The sequence below is a fragment of the Nanorana parkeri genome, unplaced genomic scaffold, assembly GCF_000935625.1.
Source record: "Nanorana parkeri isolate BGI_ZX_2015 unplaced genomic scaffold, ASM93562v1 scaffold903, whole genome shotgun sequence".
NCBI classification, from domain to species: Eukaryota; Metazoa; Chordata; class Amphibia; order Anura; family Dicroglossidae; genus Nanorana; species Nanorana parkeri.
The window spans coordinates 352,037-369,688 of record NW_017307171.1 but is presented as its reverse complement, the minus strand read 5'-3'; the positions used below and the strand labels follow the sequence as shown (position 1 = coordinate 369,688).

Below are 17,652 nucleotides of genomic sequence, written 5' to 3'. Positions count from 1 at the left end.
TAAACTTCCTTTGTTGCCCTAATTTGTGCGTAAAATACTCAAAATCTTCATTTCTAATTTTCTCTTCATAGTTTTTTTTTAATAAAATGCAACAGCATTTATTCTCCAAGGTTTGTGAACCGTGAGACCACTGTCCATTTTCGAGTATAGCACCATTTGTCCACCAACACTGAATATATACGTACACATGACAGTAACTGGTTCAAAGACTGTGGGACATATAAGATTTGAATTTTTCTATCAACTTTGAACACCAAATGATATTAAAGTCCTTTTAGAAAGTGTAAGAGGTGTAAGGAAAACAGGGTTAAAAGTTGTGTTTTCCTTTAATAAAAATGTGTAAAAGCTGAATCGCCTAGAAGCATTACTCTCAGACTTGAAATGATGTATCCTCAGAATTACAGCTTTTTAAATCTACTAGCTACTAGGTAGGCCATCACTGTACATTTTAGCCACGAGAATGACCTCCTACGAAATGACCTTGTGGTACAATACAGTGTATAAAACCGGTCACAGAAGGTACACACCGATTGTTTCCTTTTGATTTACTAACTATTGTGTACTGTTAACGCTTAACATATGCTACATACACTGAATTGAGTATATAAGCTTGGCCTTTACCTTATATAGGTGTTGGCAAGCCTCAAGCTGGCCACACATGTTTAAATCTGTTTGTACAATCTCTTTAGCTTTACCAGTACCTACAGTATGTAAAGGGTTGCCTCGTTGGATATCAACTGAATAAAATGAACAGGCATGGCCCTTACACTACATAGTGTTTGGCAATGCTAAAGGCCCATTCACATCACAATGATGCACTGCAGTGCGTTCAACAGCCCATTCAAAATGAATAGCCTGAAACGCACAGCAAGGCATGCAAAAATAGGCTGCATATTATCACAGAGCAACACTCAGGATAGCGGGCGTTGTGCCATGCTGCAGAGCACATGTGTTTTGCAGGTTTGTCATTCACACTGAACAGAATCACAGGGCGCAGCACAAGTAACCTGTGTTGTTGCACAAAGAGAATTTTACCGCTCCCTCCGGTATTGGTCTCCCCAGTCTCCAGGTGCCAGCCAGGAGCCGTGCACGCTCCTCCAGAACAGTATATTAAGAGAGAAAGCCTCACACAGATATGCATCATGGGTAACCTTTATTATATAATGATTACAGCTTCCAACATGCCGGTACTCCCCGCCCAGGCACCACCCACCTCTGACGTGTTTCACCCTTTTGGCCTTAATGGATAGAGATTGCTACAATTAAGCCTGTAAGGGTGAAACACATCAGAGGTGGGCGGTGACTGAGCGGGGAGTACCGGCATATTGGAAGTTGTAATCATTATGGAATAAAGTTTACTTACGGTGAATATCGGTGTGCGGCTATCTCTCTTCATATTCTGTGTTGTAGAGCTGCAGCTAACGATTATTTTCAAAATCGGTTAGCCGATTAATCGGATAAAACATAAAATACATTTTAAAAAATAGCTCCAGTGATGGACTACTAGTTTGTATTGAGTGTAGTCCATCACAGGAGCAAGCTTGGAGCGGTGGAAGTAAAAAAGAAAACAAAAAAGTGTGGTGTGCAATATAGTGAAATAAAAAGTGTAAAATTATACAGCAATGAATGCAGAATGGCACCGGCTATAGAGGACTACAAATCCCAGCAATAGTACATTATACAGCACAATGCAGAATACCGCCAGCTATAGAGGAATACAACAAATCCCAGCAATAGTACATTATAGCTGGTCGTATTCTGCATTGAGCTGTATAATGTACTATTGCTGGGTTTTGTAGTCCTCTATAGCTAGTGGTATTTAGCATTGCACCACTTTATAATGTATTCCTGGGATTTCTGGTACTCCTCTATAGCTGGTGGCATTCTGCATTGCGCTGTATAATGCATTATTGCTGGGATTTGTAGTCCTCTATACAGCCAATGCAGAATACCACCAGCTATAAAGAAGTACAACAAATCCCAGCAATAATACACTATACATACAGTGTATAATGTATTGCTGGGATTTGTATTCCTATGTATAATATACAGCAAAATGTATCAGCTATAGAGGAATACAAATCCCAGCAATACATTATAGAGCACCATGTGTGGGAAAGTGCAGGCTTACCTGTCTATCGGCGGCTGTCATCCCCCCACACCTGCTCCTCCTTACTACTTCTCCCCACGTCCCTGTGCCGATCGTGGATGTGTGCGGGCGGTGAACGTGAGGCGGGGAGGAGATGCGGCGTGTGGAGCGTGGATGCGGGCGGGTCTGGCAGCGGCGGCGTGAGGTGGGGAGGAGGTGCGCAGCGTGTGTGGAGCCGTAAACAGGGCCAACCAATCAGAAGCCGATTAATCGATGATTGAAAAAGTTGACAACTTTTTCAATAATTGATTATAATCGATTATGTTGATTAGTTGTTGCAGCCCTACTGTGTTGTCACACGTTAACATGGTACAGTAGTGTGAATGGGTCCTAAAGCTACACATATTACAATTTTATTGTCTAACCCCTTCATGACAGAGGCCTTTTTTTCATTTTTTGTGTACATGTTATAATCAGCATTCTAGGCCTGAAAATTACTTAAAACCCCCGAACATTATATATTTTCTGAAAGCCAAGACCCTATAGAATAAAATGGTGGTAGTCCCAAATTGTTATGTTGCACAATATTAGAACAACTTCTTATCAACCCCCAACATTTAGGCACACCTGACATGTGTTTACGAGAAGATGCGCATGCTTGTGGGGGCGGGGGACTTTTAATTTTTTTTTTGTGCATTATTTTTACATTTACTTTATTTAAAATTAATTTAAAAACCTTTTTTTTTACTTTACTTTAATTGCTATCACATAGGGGGGCCTACAAGCCCCCCATGTGATAGCGTATAGGCAGTGACAGGTACTCTTTAAGGTGATACCGGGGGTCCAAAAGACCCCTAGTATCACCTTTACACTTGAAATAAGCTATTGAAGTGCAGATCGTACTTCAATAGCTTATTGCTGGGCTTCAGGAGCCCAGCACTCCCGTTTACTGGCCCCTGGAAGCAATTTGGCAGCAGCTGAGCCGCCAGAATTGCTTCTACTATAAAGCCGACAGTCGGCTTTACAAGTTTAAACAGAGCCGACAGGAGTCTGTTTGAACGGGCCCGATGCCAGTGACCTACTATGGACATAACTGGTCATGAAGTGGTAATCTCCTAATTTACCACAGATTTCTACAGGGGCCCTTGGCAGTCTACCTCCACCACTGCTTGTGGCCTTCAGGTCTTTCAAGAAAGACAGACCAGCTAGAGAGCTGCATAAACTGCACGGATCTTGCAGCTTGGATAAACAATTTCAGAGTCTATTAATTAAATGTGCCAGCTGGAAGCTGGCTCATTCAAATCATCCAGTATGTGGTGGATGTCTTGTGAGCATTGCGGACCAGACTCCAGCATGATTGGGTCTATTTACAATAACAACTGGTTTATTGGTTTGTAATTCATTGAAAAACTTGTTATAACAATGTAATAAACATATACAGTAAAATGTAATAGGCTCAGTACTTTTGTTTGTTTTGAAAACAAGATTAACAGTACTAATCAAAAGTAAGTGGAAGATCTTTGAGGGGAGAGAGGGAAAGATTTCTTCTTCAGAAGAACTCAGATTCCCGTAAGGTGAAGAATTTGCAGCTTGAACAAAATGAACAATGGCTTTTTATCTGGAAACTCCGGCTATGCATACCTAGTCCCACAGGCAACTAAAATTAACACGGATTAGATCTTGCTTCCAAAGCAACCAGAAGGAGATGGAATCTTTAAAATACTGATTGTGCATTGCCACCCCTCACCCTCAGCTTTAATTAAGATCTTAAACTCTTAAGAGGCTGAAGCATTTTCAAGTTTTAAGAATAAACTTGTGATTTGAGATACACTGATCAGGTTATCCACTGGACGTGATGCAGGAAACACATTAGTTGCCAGACAGTGGGAGAAGCAGCCAAACACATTCTACTATACAGGAGAGCACAATGAGTAAGATTTTGAACTAGGCACGCACAAGAGTTTTATGAGGCCTTTTTTTAATATAAGATTCAGCAGTACTGCAAGTTTAGTGCCTTTACTACACAAATGAGACAATCCTAAGGAATGAATTAAATCAATTTAAACCAAAATATGAAGATAACCAGCAAAACCAGTTTCTTGAATGGCTAAGTGTTGCTTTGTAATTTTTTTGTCTTGGCATAGACCCAGAATTCACTTCATATACATATACATATACTTGGGTACAGCATTCACGCCCAGGTGCCAGGATACTTACGGAACCACTTGCTGTACAGGCAAATGGATTTATGATGGAGTAGTTTAAAATCCGGTCGCCTGGGGAATGCATGTATTTGTATTCAATATTAGGGAAATAATTAGGGACGCGATGCATTTTCACACAGTGCGGGATGATATACCATCCTCTTGATGTGGACACTTCCTGCACCTTCTATGCAACTACGCCATATGTGGCTTATGTAGCACCAGGTAGCCATCTTAAAATGTACTGTGGCCACAAGTGTGCATACATGTAATCTCTTGGTGTGTATTCCAGCAGTAGTGGACACTTGCTTTGCGCTTCCACATTGCATGCATAAAAACTAAAAGGCACAAATGTTGATTCCTAATACACAGTCTAAACCCTTGACTTCATAACATCACAAGGAGTGAATTTATGTCAACAATAGCTTACCAGTCTGTAGTGTCTATGGATGCAAGTTTAGTATTATGTGCAGCCTGCCCTGTCACTTACAGTGTGCACTCGCTTTGCATGAGTGGACTCCAGTAGGGGCACAGGAAATGGTGTCACCTATCTTTATTCGCTCTAGGGATAACTTAGTAAAATATTAATGTGCATAGAGTAATGATAATGTCATGTAATAATTAAAAATTGTGTCTATGAATCTCAAAACAAAACAAAAAATATATTTACACACACACACACACTGAAAGGGTTTACATCCGATGGTGAACTCCAATAAAAACACAAAAATAAATAACCTTGATATCTTCAGGTAAGGACAGCCACCGCACCCCTGGAAGGCTCTCCACAATGTGGGCACTGCAGGCATCATAATACTGAGGTCCATGGCCTGGATTTGCATTTAAGATGGAAATCCTGACTGCTCGCTGGAAAACCAGGCTAAAGAAATGATCAAGACGAGGCACATTTTCTGCCTGACAGAAAGCCCTGAAATACAAATGGAAACCTGAATCAAAGAAACTCAAAATCATGCTGGATTGAAAAAGGGGAAATTCAGGATGAAAAATCTATTTGGACAAACACCACACAGAATACACAAAAACACTGTAGGAGGGACAGAGTTCTTTAACCATGAGCCAAAGAACTGCCTTGGTAATTAAACTCAATCTCGACGTATTTAGCATTACAATATGCAGTTGCTTTTTATCCGACACATCTTAAGAAAAACAAAACCTTCCAATAAAGAATATGTGCACCTACCTATCCAGAGAATTATACTTGAACTTTATTGTTCTAACCAGATCTGCCGTCATGTTCTTCAAATGTAGAAGTGAGAGTCTGAAAAACAGAGTTAAGTCAGGTGCTTACTTTTATTATCACCGCACTTAGAATGTAGCACAAAATAGGGTTTCAATGAAAATACAAATTTAAAACAGTGAGTTTGTTAAAGCTAAACCCAAGAACAAACAACTTAGGATATAGGATAAGGTCTACAGATTTTCCTACATTCACTGCTTCTGTCCAGATTATGATGCATCCAGCAGCCATTTTGCTCTGTACTCAGTGACCCCTCTGTGTACAGATACCCTATGGAAACTAGTAAACTTGAAAAAAAAAACAAAAAAACAAAAAGCAAGGGGCCATAATGCTCCCCCAGGGAGGCTGTGAGTCTAGGCTTCAACTAGACTACAGCAAAAGCCAAGGTCTCATGTACGACCTTGTTTTAGGATCCAAAGGGTTTTCAGTGGAACACTTGGTTTGAAGACTAAATACAGTTACTTGCAGAGACAACAAGATGTCAGAACGTCAGCATTGTCTCAACAATGTTTATTAATGCCAAGTCATGTTCCATTTAACCTTCAATTCTGAATAGGAGCTTTACCTTCAGCTCAGTTGTAGAAAGATTCAAAGATTCTAACAAAAACACATACAATAGAGCAAGCTTTCTCAATCTTTTTCCCCTACAGGAACACTTGAAATAATTTTTATGTCTTATGAAACACTGCTGAAAATAAATATCTACAGCTCCAGGTACGCAATGTAATAAATAAATTGCAGAAAGTTTTAAATAAAACAGATAATGTGGTGTACATACAGTATTTGACTCACAGACTCCCCAATGGTTAATTTATTAACACACTCCTGCTCCACACAACAAAATAATTTTCAGTAATAATCAATAAAACAAAACATTATCATCAATAGACAAAAAATAAACAATGGAAATTGTACAGTTCCCTTTCACAAGAGTGCAGTAGCAATGTCCCCTTATATTGGTGGTCAGTGAAGAAGTGCCCCCTGAAATTGGGGATCAAAGGAAAAGTGCTCCCTTCTTTTGGTGGTCATTGTAGTTCCCTTGCATTGCTGGTCAGTGTAGAAGTGCTCCCTTACAATGGATGTCAGTGGAAAATCCTATCCCTAAATATGTAGGTAGGAGATCAGTCTGCCACGGTTCAAGGAACCCCTAGCAAGCTGTGGAAGAACCCTAAGGTTTCAAGGAGCGCTGGCTGAGAAAGGCTGCACTAAATAATAATATTTAAGTAAAATGTATGGCACAAAATGAAAAGGAGCAAAAAACAGTCTTTCCTGTCCTGGGAATTGATCTGGGAATGGTATAAAGTAGGCATTGAATATTCTGAGACTGGGGTTTAATACTGGGTAGAGTTCTACATGTTGAAACATTTAATACAAAAGGAAAAGTGATAGTTTTTTTTATTGTTAACCGCAGTAATGACACGTCATTTATAAATACCATCAAAGTAATCTGCTTAATTAAAATTCCTGCCTACAAATGTTAGAGAATTACCAGTCAAACGTACAAAATTGTATTCTTACCTCTCTGCTGGAACAGAAATCAGGAATAAACGATCAGATTCTTTCCAATATGAAACATGAACCAGTTGTTGGTTTAAAATGAGGGTGGAGCTAAAATAAACAAGATAGAAAAAAAAAAAAAGATTTAAAAAGCAAAGATTTACTGTAGATTTTAGGTTGCCAAATATTAGAGCACTCTCTAGGCAAAGTTCTATTCATGACTTCACTTTCTAATTTATACTCATCTGTGTAGATTGTATAGATCTAATCAACTTGGCCTTTTTATTGACAGAAGGGACTGTGCGATTCTCTTCAGTCATAGATCCTCCTATATGCCTGTCAGCACTTTTTTTTTTGGTTTCTGTACACTGAGCCACGCATGCGTGGCAGAATTCTTTGCAGAGACTAAGTAAATCCCATGCACAGGAGTTGCGTCATCCGGGTCTGGCCAATGACGTGACCAAAGGCTTGGAACCTAGGAGGAAGACATAAAAGCGCTGGCGAGGGAAAAGAGCGTGGACATTGCAGCGCTGGAATTAAATGCTTTGGTCAGGCCATCATATGCTGTGCATACTAGCACATTATGGCTAAAAGCTCCTGGGAGCCCTTTTTTCTTTTTAAGAAGACTTTACTACTACTTTAAGTATACTATACCGTTAGGGCCAAAGATATTATCAATTTGCATTGCTTAAAGTATATCTAATCCTAAAAACAAAAATTTTATATACTGAAGCGTAGCAATCCTTAGATGTGGTGGCTGAATTAGTTTTCTTTTTAAGGTGTTTGTCGTTTATTTTAACTTGGTGATCCTTCAACTAACACACTTCCTTCCCTTCATGTCTAAACCCATTCCTCCATTGTATCTATGCAGGCAGGTATGGTTGTCATACAGGCTGTACTTCAAACATGCCTGCCTTTGTACATCTCCATTACAAGATGGACTTATAGTTTACACAATAAAGATAGGGGTTTTAGTGCTTTCTTTAAGCTCATGGGAGGTGACAAGGACACGGCATTTCTGTCAAGATCAACAGGCATTTTCTGTATTTGTAGAACATGTTCTTAGTCAAAAATTTGAAATGAACGCACTCACCACAAACAAGGACTGGTAAGCTGCAATATAATACATGTACTGTATATTGTTTCTTTGTTAGACATATACCAAGTCATGACTTAAATCTGTTGTGGTGCTTAGGAAAAGTGCAGTGTTAGGTCATCATTAGGCTGGGTGGTCTTGTATACCAACTGCTGATTCTTATCAAAACACACACCAATGCTATAAGTGGCATTCACTTCAGCACAAGGCAGCGTAGGAGAATACAGAGCAGAATTAGGCTAGGTTCACACCTCAGACACCCGGGAGGATCGTCCTAGATCTCACGCACACAGCGGTTGCCGTGCGGCCCCATTGATTTCAGTGGTGCCATTGTTCCTTTTGTTTTATTTCCATGAAATAAATCTGTCATGATGTAGCTCAAAGAAGCATCATTGTACTGGCACAGGCAAGCTGCTATCCCAGATTTGTATGAAACCTGGAAATAGTCTTACCAAGAACTTGTTGGATGAAAGGGACAGAAAGAGAGGTCCACTTTTTTTTATCTTGTCAGTGCCTAGGCATCCATAAAAATACAGCACAAATAAACACGAAGAACAATGATTGTAAAATTGCTTGGTGTGGACTGTAAATTTACCTAACAATTCGGGATCCAGACACATTTTGCAGCATATCACTTAATGTCAGAAATAATCCTCTTATATTCTTCAGTTTCTGTGAGGCTTCAGACACTGGGTACTGATAGAGAATTTCCTGCTGTAAAATGAACATCAATTAGCACATAAAAAAAAAAAAAAAATGTATTGCATGGGAGAGTGTGTGTGTGTGGTCACACTCATAAAAGAAAGCCCCATTCTTTAGCTTAGATGTAGCAGTGCTCCTCGCACAAATTGCAGGTCATGTATTAGGGTATGCAATACTGTGATATCTTTGTGGTGAACACACCATTGGTACAGTTTAACTGAACCTGTATAGAACAAGCAGAGGCACATAAAAATTAGCATTTAGTGCAGCCAAATGGAATCCAATAAGCTTGTTTTTGTTTTCACTCCTGGATACACCTGTCTGTAGAGTTAAGGTGCCCATACACATGGCGATTATGGTACGATAATCGCGGGTGATCCCGCGATCGTACGATAATCGGCAGGTGTATGGGCAGACCACTTTCGTCTTGCTAATCATACGAGTTTTTGCAGGTTGGTGGCATGCTCGGAAGACAAATGCTGCACGGGCAGGGGTGCGCAAGCGCACACTGCCCGCTCAGCATTGCAGTCATCGGAAGCCCGCCCCTCAGCGGGGCAGGCTTGCGATGATCGCAAGTAGGATCTGCCTGTCCAAGATGGGCAGATCGTCCGAAATTTTAATGACCTTACAACCATCACATAACGAAAGTCGCACGATGGTTGTAAGGTGTATGGCCAGCCTTAAGTAGAAAGGTGCATTGCGTTGAGTACCCACACCAAACAGCAATATTACCTAATGGTGCTAAGAACAAAAAGAGGCACGGGAGGATCAACCACCAAGTTTTTTTGTTTTCCCATCAAAAATTGTTTGCATCCAGATTAAAGGCCTCTTGAGTACGTTGTGTTTACTGGGTCAGGTTTTAGGTTCTGTTGTCTGTTTAAAGCAGACTCATAAATGCAATCCATAGAGTGCAATGAAATCTTTGTCTTGGAACTCTCAAAACTATGCTCCTAGGGGATATCCAGATGAGTGTATCATTGCTGAACCCACAAAATATAACAGTATAACAGCCAAATTAATTATTGCAGCAAACAGTGTACTATGCAAATGTCTTTCGGAAGTCTAAAAGGTGCCCATGCACCTTACAACCATCGCAAGACTTTTGTCTTGCGATGGTCGTAAGCTAATTGAAAGCTCGTACGATCTGCCCATCTTGGACAGGCAGATCGTACTTGCGATCATCGAAAGGGGCGGGCTTCCAAAGACCGCAATGCTGAACGGGCAGTGTGCGCGTGCGCACACCGCCCCGTTTCGCAGTTGTCGAACGAGCAGGCTAGAAACCCGCCGACAATTGTATGATTCTCGGCGGGTTTTCTAGCATGCTGGTTCAACAAAAGACGTGCGACCGTACAGTAAAAACGGTTGCACGCCTTCCATACACCTTGCGATTATCGTACGATCGCGGGATTTCCTGTGATTGTCGTACGATAATCGCAAGGTGTATGGGCACCTTTAGGCTGGCCATAGATTGGAGGAATTTTTCTTTAATCCAACAAAAGTTCAACATTCTTGCTAGACATCTGGTTTGTTTAAATTAAAAATGGTGGTTGCCATTGTTGATCTCCTAAACATACTAGTTGCCTGGCTGTCTCTGTCTTCCATATTTCTTGAGTCACCCAGAACAGGTAAGCAGATTAGAGAGTCAGAATATCAGAACTCTTGATCTGCATACTTGTTCCAGATCTAGGGCCACAGAAAGCATTAAAGCCACTGGATAAGGAAGACAGCCAACTAGCATTTATAGAAGGAAAGGTCAATTACCAGTAAAAGCCCCCTTGTGTAAGCATCCAAAAATACTGAGACTGTTTCTGGACACAGACATCTTGGATGTTTTAGCAGCATCCATAGCAGACTCAGAGCTGTCACTCAAGTGATACTCTATAGTATTCTCCTTCCTTTCTTCCCAGGCAGCTACTTAAAAGGTTATGCAGTGAGCTCAAGAGAGAGGTGGAGGTGCTGGGCCAGCACAGACAATAATTAGACACTTCCAGAAGAAGAGAGGGCTATGATGTGCAAGGCGGAAGGGTGTTGTGTCAGGGAACTGACTCTTCCTAAAGTAGACAAGCAAGTTCAAAAGGCACACTGCAAGTGAATACAAAATAATGTAAAGAAAGGAAAAACACTTCAAGTCAGCATTTAAATTACTTAATGTTTCTATGATTTTATCTGCAATTTGTTTTTCTTTTTTTGATGACAGGTTCACTTTAAAACACAAAAACAGCTGATCAATGAATAATAAACAGGGACAAACAAAACACGGTAAATATATTAGTTCTAGTGAACTTCAGTATTCATTGCATGCATATCAGTTAGTTGCACCGGGCATGGACAAGTTGGTGCGGGAATTTGGGTTTTGATAAATTGGCACACTGAATGCTGGCACCCCCATTTATATATCTCTCATACGTTATGCCAAACTTCTTTTTGAACATTACAGTTTTGTAGCATTAGTTTTAGCATTAGTTTTTTTGGGTGATAATGTTGATCATTGCCATAGTGTAAGTTTGCCTGAGCTTTAGGTTTGGTGTGAGTCACTTACTTTATATCAGCTATTCACGTGACGTGAGAAATATGAACGGAAATAAAAGTGCAAAATACTTCACTGGCAACTAAACTGGGCTCACCGTTGAACACCCATATGCAGAAAGGACTTCCTCCCAAAACAACTGCACCAGCTGTAAGCCAACTAGGCATAACATACGGCATTACACAGTCCAAACTCCCGACAAGAAAGTAAACCAGAACCCTCTTTTTTCAGCTTCAGTTTTAGCTGATTAAACACATTACTGTTGTTGTAGAGAGGAAAAATGTGAGCTATACTTTGCCATTTTACAAAAAGGTGGTGGAAACTGATGCTACTCTCTATCATTTTAAGAATGAAAACATTTCAGAAGATAGAAGCAATATTTGAATTCTGTATTCCTGATTACTTCACAATAATCTGCACTTTCTATAAATACTGAAACTTATAACTTTATCCTTCAGTTTGACATGTCTTCTGTAATTACTTTAATATCAAAATAAACCCTGCAATTGTGGAAGGTTCCAGTTCCAAACAGTTGTTTCCCAGTACGTCTGCTAGGGCACCAACGTGGCTTGGACTAAAATAGTAAAGATTCAAACCAGATCTCCACACTTCAAAGGGATTGTCTCACCACTGGGTTAGTTCTATAGACTATTCTGTGTGCTCAGCATAAACCCAGGCTCCACTGATGTTTGAAATTAAAATGACATTAAAACACAGTGGCACATGTTCACAATCAAAGCCTCAGATATTCACTACCAGAAATCTTTTATTTAGCAGCAAGCACAGGCCAACTTTCTTAGCTTCTAAGGAGCTGACAGAAAGGAAACCAGTCTCCTAGTAATGGCTTAGTTTGCACAGTGCCATCGAACAAATCTTCATCACTACAGTGACAAGTGTGCAAAGTCAGTAAAATGTGCATCTTGAAGAGGTGCCAGACGAGGCAGTGTGGCTTCCACATATTCTGCAGAAGACGTGCAACTAAATCCTCTGTTTTTAACCTTAGTAGACAGACAGTTTTTTTGGCAGGCTGGCTGGTGAGTGAGCTTGAAAACTTTTTGCTGTTGTACTGTATAAAGCCCTTCCAAGTGCACCTTGCTCTAAAGCTGGTTATGAATTGGATGAGTGTGTTTGCCATTCGTTTTGCATTTTGAAGAGGTCTAGGACAGATTACACTCTTTCCACTTACCGTATTTTTCCGCTCCATAAGACGCACTTTTTTCCCCCCAAAAGGAGGGGGAAAATGTGCCTGCGTCTTATGGAGCGAATGCCGACGCCCGAGACATGCAGGTTCGGGCGCCGGGCGAGTTGCAGGAGCCACTGCTCGTTTAATACGAGTGATCTAATGAGATCACTCGTATTAAAAACGAGCAGCGGCGGCGGCAATCGTGATCAGCAGCAGGCGCCACTGCTCGTTTAATACGAGTGATCTAATGAGATCACTCGTATTAAAACCGAGCAGTGGCAAAGATCGAGATCACCATAGAGCAGACGAAGAACGGACTTTCTTCGTCTGCTCTGTGTGATCACTGAGACCGTGGCGCTGTAATCACAGCGCCACCTGTCTCAGCGGTCACCAACTGCAGCTTCTGTCACAGCTTCTGTCATAGAAGCTGCGACAGAAGCTACGGTCTGTCGAGTGCTCCATAAGGCGCGCCGGACCTCCCTGCGTCCTATGGTTCGGTGCGTCTCATGGACCGCAAAATACGGTAATTACAAGATGACCTCGTTAAGTGATTAACAATCTTGGCTCATTAAATTTCACATGCAATAGGTTGAGTTAATTGTATTCTACCATTGAAAGGGTTGATTAAATTGTATTCGGTCATTGAAATCAGTTGTGCCGAGATGGAGCAGTGGCTAGAGGTAGTCCTATCAGACACCATTAAATTGAACAGGTAACTGTGGCAAAACTCAACCAGTCTGTTTTCAGCAAAACTAATCACAGAGCCAGGTTCAAACTTCCCACAGCCCTTATTTCTCCTGTAGAAATGGCAAAAATAAAAGGATGTAAATAGCTGTACAGCCTGTTATGACAAACTCTTCCTAAAAGAAACATAGGAGTAGTAATTACTGACCTTCTAAAAATTCTAGCTGCGTGGATGTTATACTGCTCCTCTGACAATGATTTACTGGAACAAGTATGTATATTGTTAATAAGGTTTAGGAAAACTCTGCAGTCCTTATTCCCCTTCTTGTTCTGGATGATAGACTTAAACCCATTCTGCCAGCAAGAGCCTGCCCTTTAAGGGATCTTAACATTCCTGGGGCTTTCCGATCATATGATCACTGTAATTGGCTTTCACAGTAGTCATGTCATCAGTAGCCCATCCTACCGGCTACTGATCGTAAACAGTATCCAGGAACTACTGGTGACAGCTTGGTTAGAGTGCCTGGGATGCACGAATGAGCATGCTTTCAACACAGAACAGCGATGCTGGCTGTAGACATATATATGGCAGAACTGTGTTAAATATATGTGTAAAGACAGCAGGAAGGGGTTAAAGAGACCCTGACCTCACACGTTCAGCTAAGCAACAATCTTCCTAAAAGGCTACATTTCTATTTACCTTTTTGTTACATGTAATCTCACTAACAATGCCCTACTTGTTTATGACATGCAGTAGACCTTGAAAATGAAGTCAGCATCCCCAGCAGACTCAGAGCAGTTATTCATGGCGACAATAAGGTCACCAGCACCTTCATCAGGAAAAGCAATGTGACAATGCATGTAACAACCAAAGTGAATATATACATCCGTGAAATCAACCTAAACCAATCATTGATAATGAACACACCCTCTGTGACATCATAATGATGTCATATTCCCGCCAATTTACATGTATACAAGTGTAATAATTGTAAGCTAAAACAATTAAGCACAGCTATAGTATTTATAACTAAAATGGGAGAGGTGGCTGTATTGACTGGCACTGGAATGAGAGGCAGAACAGGGATGGTGAGAGAAGGGCAGATCGAGACGATAACAGCTACACATCTGCTCCGATTGCTGTTGCAAAGAGAACCCCCTTCATCAAGACTTAATGAGAGAAAGCATGTATGTGTGCTAGAAACCCTGCAAATGCATTGGGGGTTCAAACCAACTGCTGACAAGCCTGAAATACCACAATCACAACTCAATACAACTTTCAAGCTGCAGGGATTGTAGTCCACATAAATGACCTAAGGGGAGTGTTTTGGATTCCCGAAACAAGTTCGCTACTCTCGAGTGTCCCCGTGAACCTAATAGAATACATTTCTATCTGGACTATTTTAATCGCTGTGGCATGTCAATTCCTACATCTACTGAGTTTGCTGTTGTAATAGGGGCATTAGTCCATGCCCACACCCTCTGCTGGGTGTGAACTTCAAACAGGCTGCAAAAGGGTCAGTAACCACAACTGTAGACACAGATGTGGTGATTGTATGACAGGATTTTTCATTCTACGTTGGTATCACCTGAATAGCTTATGACAGGGTTCCATATTTGTTATCTCCCAATCATTAGCAAATTATCAGGAGGCAAGGATTAGCTGCCTGATTACTGGCTAGTGCATATGCTGTAAAAGCTTTACACAATTGTAGGTTTCTGTGCCATTTAGTAGACAAAATGTATGTTAAACAGGATGTTGTTAGCAGCTAGTAACAGCTGCAAAACATAAGATATTTTTTATGGTAAGATATTGGCATTCTGGCCAGTAGGCAAGCATACAAATTCCATACTTAGAAAACAAGACATATTTTGCCTTGGGTCAAGCACCACTTTTAATCCCTTTGGGCTAGAAAAAGTGTTGCAAAAAACTGAGGAGAGTTAGCAGCTCCTCTTTATATTTCCATCCAAGCTCTGCAAAGAATGCGAGGAAAATCTCAGTTCAAATAGAAGCGGAGATCCCCTCCAACTATTAATGGGATTGTCAAGGCTGATTCTTTCAGTTTAATGAAATTAGCCCTTTCATTTTCACCTTTCACATTCAGATCATTGTGGCCACATTACATCAGACCCTTGAAATAGAAAGGTTCTCCCCAAACAAATGGATGAAGTAGAAAAGATTTGTTCAAGTAGGGAAACTGCTATAAGTTCCCAAGTGATAAAAGAGACATTTTTGGTATCTGCTAAATTAAAATGGGCATATTGAATAAACAAAAAAGGCAAAACAGCAGAAACCCAAAGCAACCATCCGCATTAACTAAAGTCATACACCCCCCTGTATTTTCTGGTTTTTTTAAGCATGGGATAATTTCTAAATAATCACTGTTCATAAAAAAATCCCACTTTGCTCAATCAGGGTAAAGTAACAGTGCTTTTAGATAGCCCCCCCTTCTCCAGGCAGCTATACTTACTAAGCTACATTCCCATGCCACACCACTGGAGCCATATCTAACCAAGTGGGGCCCCCATGTATGATGAACATGTGGAGCCTCCCCCACGTGGCTCGATGCTAAGTGGCCAATTACCAGCACACTTTTAATTAACAGCAGGCAGAGGTACACACTATTCAAAAGCATTTAAATTAAGGTGCGAGGAGTTGGGCTTGCAATGTCCCAACCAGAATGGCCAACAAAGTCAACATGTCTTTGGCAGAGAATCCCTTTATCATCACAGATTACAGTCCAAGAAGATGCTGGGGTATTTTTTAGCACGTCTGAAAGGAAGTTAGCAGAACATAGGGAAATATCTTCCCCTTTGAGACCTTAAAGGTGTGTGAGGTGCTGGAAAAAAATTTAACTCACAAGTAGAGGACAAATTCATGCAGCCCAAGAAGTGTCTGAGATAGCTGGGTAGAGGGGATACATACATTTTTCAATATAGAGGATCAGATTATTATATAGTTGTGAAATGTGGCTGTGCAACCTATACAATGAAGTGTGTGCGGTTTATGGTGTGTGTACAATGTGTATTTGTAATGTGTCAATAAGAAAATAAGAGTTATGCTCAGGCTCCTTTTGTTGCACATTTTCCATGGCGGGTCCTGTGCCTCACCTCCTCTCCCGGCCGCGTCCCTAGTAACAGGCGGTGGGAGAGGAGAAGCGTGTTTGTTTTCACCCCGCCCCCTGGGGGGGTATTGTGTGCTGTTATTTCATGTAATGTAAAGTTTGCTCCTGATAAGCTGGCACCACAGGCTGCCATGCTCTTTAATGACAGTCCAATAGAACCACTTGTGTTAAAGGTTGTGCTGTCAGGTCTCAAGCTGGTCAGACCGTGCCTTTATAACCAGCCAACCTAAACTGTCTGTACCTACTCAGCTTCTGTCATTCAAAAAGAAAGCATCTGCAAGCATCTTGAACACCAGCCCTTTCTGCAGCCTATCATTTAAAATATGCCTGACTTAACTAGCCAAAGGCTGCAATATATATTAGGACAAAGGTAACATGCAGAACCAAAGCTTACATGCAGGAAAGCTCCAATGCCCCATTGGCACAATGAGATCATTGTAACTAGAGAGATGATGCCATAGCAGAAAACAAATAACTTTTCGGCGGTGGAATAGGTGAAGTATTCCAACGCTTTCTCAGCTGTTGCAGGGCAGATCGGCATCGCAGATGCTATGTGCAGGAGAACCGATCTGCCCTGGAACAGCTGTTAAGTCCTGAAATGTTACTTCTATCTGACTTTGTGAGTGGGGTGGAATGTGAGATCGCAGTCGGAGAGAAGTGACATTTCAGGACTGATCAGCTGTTCCAGGGCAGATCGGTTCTCCTGCACATACGATCTGCCCTGGAACAGCTGACACAACGTTGGAATGCTTCACCTATTGGCGGTCACACATTCCACCGCCGAAAAACTGGGTGGGATTACGTTAAAACGTGTGACCACGTCACCGGTCCCACATTCTAACATAGACACAAACTTTGATAGAACACCGCCATCAGGGGGGTATGACCGATACCCACGTGAGAGGTCTGGGGGGCCCCTTACATGAGTATCAGCTGCACCAGGGGCGGCATGGCAGAGGTGACGGGGGAGGGGGTGGAGGAGGTCGGGCCCCAGCAGCAGCAGGTAAGATGAGTTGGGAGGAGGTACAGGGAAAGGGACCACGACGACCAGCCCACCTGGGACCCTGCAGAGCCCACCATAGAGAGGTGGGCTATGCAGGATATATGGTGTGCTCTGCAGGGTCTACTGCAACATTAGAGACCACGGGGGTGGGGGTCTGGGGCCAGTGTGATCCGCTCCCGCCCCCCCTCGTCTCGTTGATCCCACATCCTGGGATCAACTCCAATCCTTGTTGGACCCCTGTCAGCGGTGCACCCATGTTATACTTCAGGTCCTTCATCCTTCTG

At 41.6% G+C, this 17,652-nt stretch overlaps 1 protein-coding gene across 1 annotated transcript in view; it reads right to left on the bottom strand.

Annotated features, from left to right (window-relative positions):
* The window catches only part of INTU (inturned planar cell polarity protein), a 65,531-nt gene that overhangs the window by 15,566 nt on the left and 32,313 nt on the right, over window positions 1-17,652 (bottom strand). The window contains exons 5-8 of the mRNA XM_018565951.1: window positions 8,740-8,858; window positions 7,070-7,159; window positions 5,495-5,572; window positions 5,032-5,221 (exon numbers count right to left, since the gene is read on the bottom strand). Of these exons, the coding sequence (XP_018421453.1) occupies window positions 5,032-5,221; window positions 5,495-5,572; window positions 7,070-7,159; window positions 8,740-8,858 (477 nt within the window). The remainder of the gene's footprint in view (window positions 1-5,031; window positions 5,222-5,494; window positions 5,573-7,069; window positions 7,160-8,739; window positions 8,859-17,652) is intronic.